Source organism: Otolemur garnettii, unplaced genomic scaffold (assembly GCF_000181295.1).
Source record: "Otolemur garnettii isolate 467f Iridium unplaced genomic scaffold, OtoGar3 scaffold00032, whole genome shotgun sequence".
Taxonomy (NCBI): domain Eukaryota; kingdom Metazoa; phylum Chordata; class Mammalia; order Primates; family Galagidae; genus Otolemur; species Otolemur garnettii.
Window position 1 is genome coordinate 2,440,306 of NW_003852427.1, and position 4,101 is coordinate 2,444,406.

The 4,101-nt window shown below is 53.1% G+C and overlaps 1 protein-coding gene across 1 annotated transcript in view; it reads right to left on the minus strand.

The window, feature by feature from the left end:
- The window catches only part of TKT (transketolase), a 27,423-nt gene that overhangs the window by 3,544 nt on the left and 19,778 nt on the right, over positions 1–4,101 (minus strand). The window contains exons 7-9 of the mRNA XM_003789386.2: positions 2,838–3,031; positions 2,005–2,169; positions 35–191 (exon numbers count right to left, since the gene is read on the minus strand). Of these exons, the coding sequence (XP_003789434.1) occupies positions 35–191; positions 2,005–2,169; positions 2,838–3,031 (516 nt within the window). The remainder of the gene's footprint in view (positions 1–34; positions 192–2,004; positions 2,170–2,837; positions 3,032–4,101) is intronic.

Below are 4,101 nucleotides of genomic sequence, written 5' to 3' on the forward strand. Positions count from 1 at the left end.
GTAAAAGTCAAGGGAATTTGAGATGGAAACTCACCGATGGACACACCACAGTGGGAGCCACAGAGGTTAATGTTACTCTCGGAGATGGCTGCCATGCGGATCTGGTCAAAGGCTCGTGTGAAGAAGGCTGCGAAAGTGCTGCAGAAGGGCACCGTCCTGTTGCGTGTGGCACAGCCCACAGCAATGCTCACCTGGGGGGAGGTGGGGCAGGGTCAGCCAGGAGTAGCAGTTATTGGGTGGCCAGGGAGCCTACGGTGGTCTCAAGGCCACCTCTTGAGGAATTTGGGGGTGGGGGGGGGAATATCTGTAATCCTAGCGTCTATTTCTCCTCTCCCATGCAAGTGATTTCTGTGCACCCACAGACTCTGCAGTCTGTTTCTGATCACAAACTCCTCTGACTTGAAATAATCATTTCAAAATTTCTGTTTCTTTCTTTTCTTGAGACAGCATCTCACTTCGTTGTTGGCCTGGGTAGAGGGCTGTGGGTATCACAGCTCACAGCAACCTCAAACTCTTGGGCTCCAGCGATCCTCTGGCCTCAGCCTCCAGAGTAGCTGGGACTACAGGTGCCCACCACAATGCCTGGCTAGTTTTTCTATCTTTAGTAGAGATGGGGTTCCGGTCTTGCTCAGGCTGTTCTTGAACTCCTGAGCTCAGGTCATCCACCTGTCTTGCCTCCCAGAGTGCTAGGATTACAGGCGTGAGCGACTAAGCCTGGCTTCAAAATCTCTCTTACAATTATTCTGCTTGCAACCAGCAAACCCCCTCTCAGAAGGCTAGACTGTCCACCCGTCACGGATTCTGTTTTGTTTGTTTGTTTTTTTTTGAGACAAGAGTCTTTGGTAGAGTGCCGTGGCATCATAGCTCACAGCAATCTCAAACTCTTGGGCTCAAGGGATCCTCTTGCCTCAGCCTCCCAAGTAGTTGGAGCTACAGGTGCCTGCCACAGCACCTGGCTATTTTTACAGAAATGGGGTTTCACTGTTGCTCAGGCTGGTCTCTAACTCCTGAGCTAAAGCAATCTACCCGCCTCAGCCTCCCAGAGTGCTTGGATTACAGGTGTGAGCCACCATGTTTGGCCCCTATCGAGCTTCTGAACACCCCTTCCCATCTTCCTCAGCAGTCCGACCAATCCCCCACCCTCTCCTGGGTCTGGGGGTAGCAGCCTCATGCCTGCTAAGGCTTCAGGCCCAAATCCCTCACTCAGATGAGCACTAAGCACAATCTGGTTCCAAACCAGCTGTCTCTCAAGGATCTGAAATCTGCTGCTGACAAGAGCCCTCCTTTCCCAGCACCTTGGTTGTCCCCAGCCCCTGTGCCCTGCCAGCGTGGTCTACACTCTCTGCAAACCACAGAGACAATCTTAGGTTCAGTTGGAGGAAGAACTCTGGAGATGTGAGTAGCCTCCAGAAGGAGAAAGCTCCCTGTCCTTAGGGGCCAATATATTAGGCTGAGTTTCTGGGCCACAAGGAGGAGCTATTTTAAAAAACAGGACATAGCATTTCTTTCTTTCACAACCCCAGATTGCAACAAAGGTCTGTTCCCCTAAAACTCTGTGCACGTCAGGAACTCAGAGGCTGTACAGGGGCTCAGCAGACCTTAGCTGCTAAAGGCATCATAGTTCAGCTTCCTGCCTGTGCCCAACCTCTCCCTGTAAGCCCTTTACTCCCTTCCCCCAAGAGATCCCATTTACCACCACACCTGGCCTACATGCAGGTGTTCCCCCCCCCCCCCGTGTGTACCTGCAGCCCCACTCACCTCCCCATTTGCACACTTTGCCAGTACATTTGGGCCTGGGCATAACTGTGGCTACTCAAGGTCAAGGGTTAATATTGGGTCCTGGCTGATCTTGTGGTCTCCCTGCCCTGGCCCACAGCAGACAGCTGGCACTGCCAATATAGCTGCTCAAAGGAGTGAGGGCTTCATTTTTGCCCTGGCATCCCTTAGGACTGGCCCTGCAGCTGTGGCTGGGCCTGTGCCCGCCAGCCCACCCCCAGTACCTACCATGTTCTGCTCAGCAATGTAGCACTCAATGAAGCGGTCTGGGTGCTCCTTTTTGAAGATCTCTGAGAAAGTGGAATTTTTGGTGTCACCATCCAGGGCAATGATGCGGTCACTAGCATGGCCCAGCTTGGCCAGAGCCTGCCCATAGGCCTTGCGGGTGGCTATCTGTAGGGGAGAGAGTAGGAAGGCTGTGAATCCTGCCAAGGGCATGGGCACGTTGTGGCCTGGAGCCCTGCCTGCCTCTGAGGCCACAGCTTAGGCCGCATAGAAAAGGATAAAAAGAGTGCACAAAATGGAAGCCCAGCAACACGGGATCCTGTGGAAACATTTAACTCTTACAAGGTTGCCCCAGCCAAACTGTGAGACATATGAGCTCCAAGAGACATTCTAACAACCCCAATTTCTGCACCTGCTGTGACACAGGTCTTTGAACTTGCCCCATTTTGTGTGGGAACACAGAAGGTCTGGGAGTCAGAGCCTGATACAGGCTACTCGGACAAGGTGTCTCCCAGGAGCACCCTGGAGTGGGATAGCTTTGCTTCGCCTTTGCTGGGCCTGAGCTTAGGCCAAGGGGAGTCTCGGGATTTGGTCTTGATCCTGCAGGTAGCATGCTGTGTGACTGTGGGCAAGTCCCTTGCACTCTCTGAGCCTCTGCAAGTAAATAATTTCATAGCTGGCTATCTCCATGAGGAACAGACAGGAGCAATATTTCAGGGTTCCTCTCCCCCTCCCAGCCCTCTGGAGGGGACATCTTGGCCCCTGCCTTGGTCAACCAGAGAACTACAGCTGCCTCACCCCCAGATAGTCTGGAAAGGCAAATCCCAGCTCTGTACCTTGTCCCCCACTTTATAGCTGGGTGGGGTGGGCATGCGGATATTGGTGATGTCCACTGAGGGGGCATCCTCCTGAGGGGGCGTTGCCAGGATCTTCTTTTTGCTCTGGATCTGGCTGTAGATTTCCTGGATGGTCTGATCAGCCATGTTTTTGGGGAGGGGCTTCCCATGCCAGGACTCCTTATCTTCTACTCCTGCAGGCACAGCATAGGGCAGATGGAAAGGTAAGATGGACATTCCCAGAAAGCCAGGAACAGAGCAGTGTCATTATACTGGCAGAGCCCAGCACCAGGCATCACAGGATCAGGAAGGAGGTATGTAGTGAGTAGGAGTCCCACATGCCTGCCTTTCAGTGAAACTGCCTGGCCCCCCAGGAGATCACAACAGTGAGAGAAGGTAAGGGAGTGTGTGGGGCAGATGTGTTTCTGGGCATGCAGCCCCATGGGGTTGTACAGATAAGGGTCTGCTATAGAAATCATGGACTTGGTTTGTCGAATGGGTTGAAAGGGACCCTGGCCCTCAGAAGGGGAAACTGAGGCCTGGAGCACAGCGGGCACTGCCAAGGTCACCTGATTGTCTGTGAAAAGCAGAGTGGGGTCTATAAGCATCAAGGCATGCTCACCCATGGCACCTTGTTATGTGGGGACCATGAAGCTTATATCCCTCTTCTCTGAGGTTACCTCAGATGTCACTACAGCCTGGGCAAAGCCAGCTTGACAGACTGACCCTCCTAGGCAGCACTCAGCAGCCCCACAGACTACCAGGAATCCCCTGGAAGACGCAAGGTTTCCAGTCTGCTAGTAGTAACACCTGAGGGGTCTATGCCAGGCAGCAGCACTGACACCATGACAATAAACTCTCCATCCCAGAGTACTCTCCTGGAGGTCTGTCCCCTCCCAGAAGGCTCCAAGCACCTCCACAACATCTTTCAGGATACCCAACATCTTTGGGTATCTTCATATACCCAAATTCACACAGAAAGGGGGAGCCATGACTCCCAGGAAGGCAGGTAGACAGCCAGAGGCATTTGCCCAAGAAGCATACCCCGGGCCCCGTAATGCCACAGAATTTTTCTGTTCTAGGCAAGTCTCCAACCACTTCTAGTCCCATTTCCTCATCTTTATAATGGGCATTAGGCAGGTGTGGTGATGCACACCTACAGTCCCAGCTACTCGGGAGGCTGAAGCAGGAAGATTACTTGAGTCTAGGAGTTTGAGGTTGCTGTCAGCTATGATGCCATGGCACTCTTGCCCAGGCAAAAGAG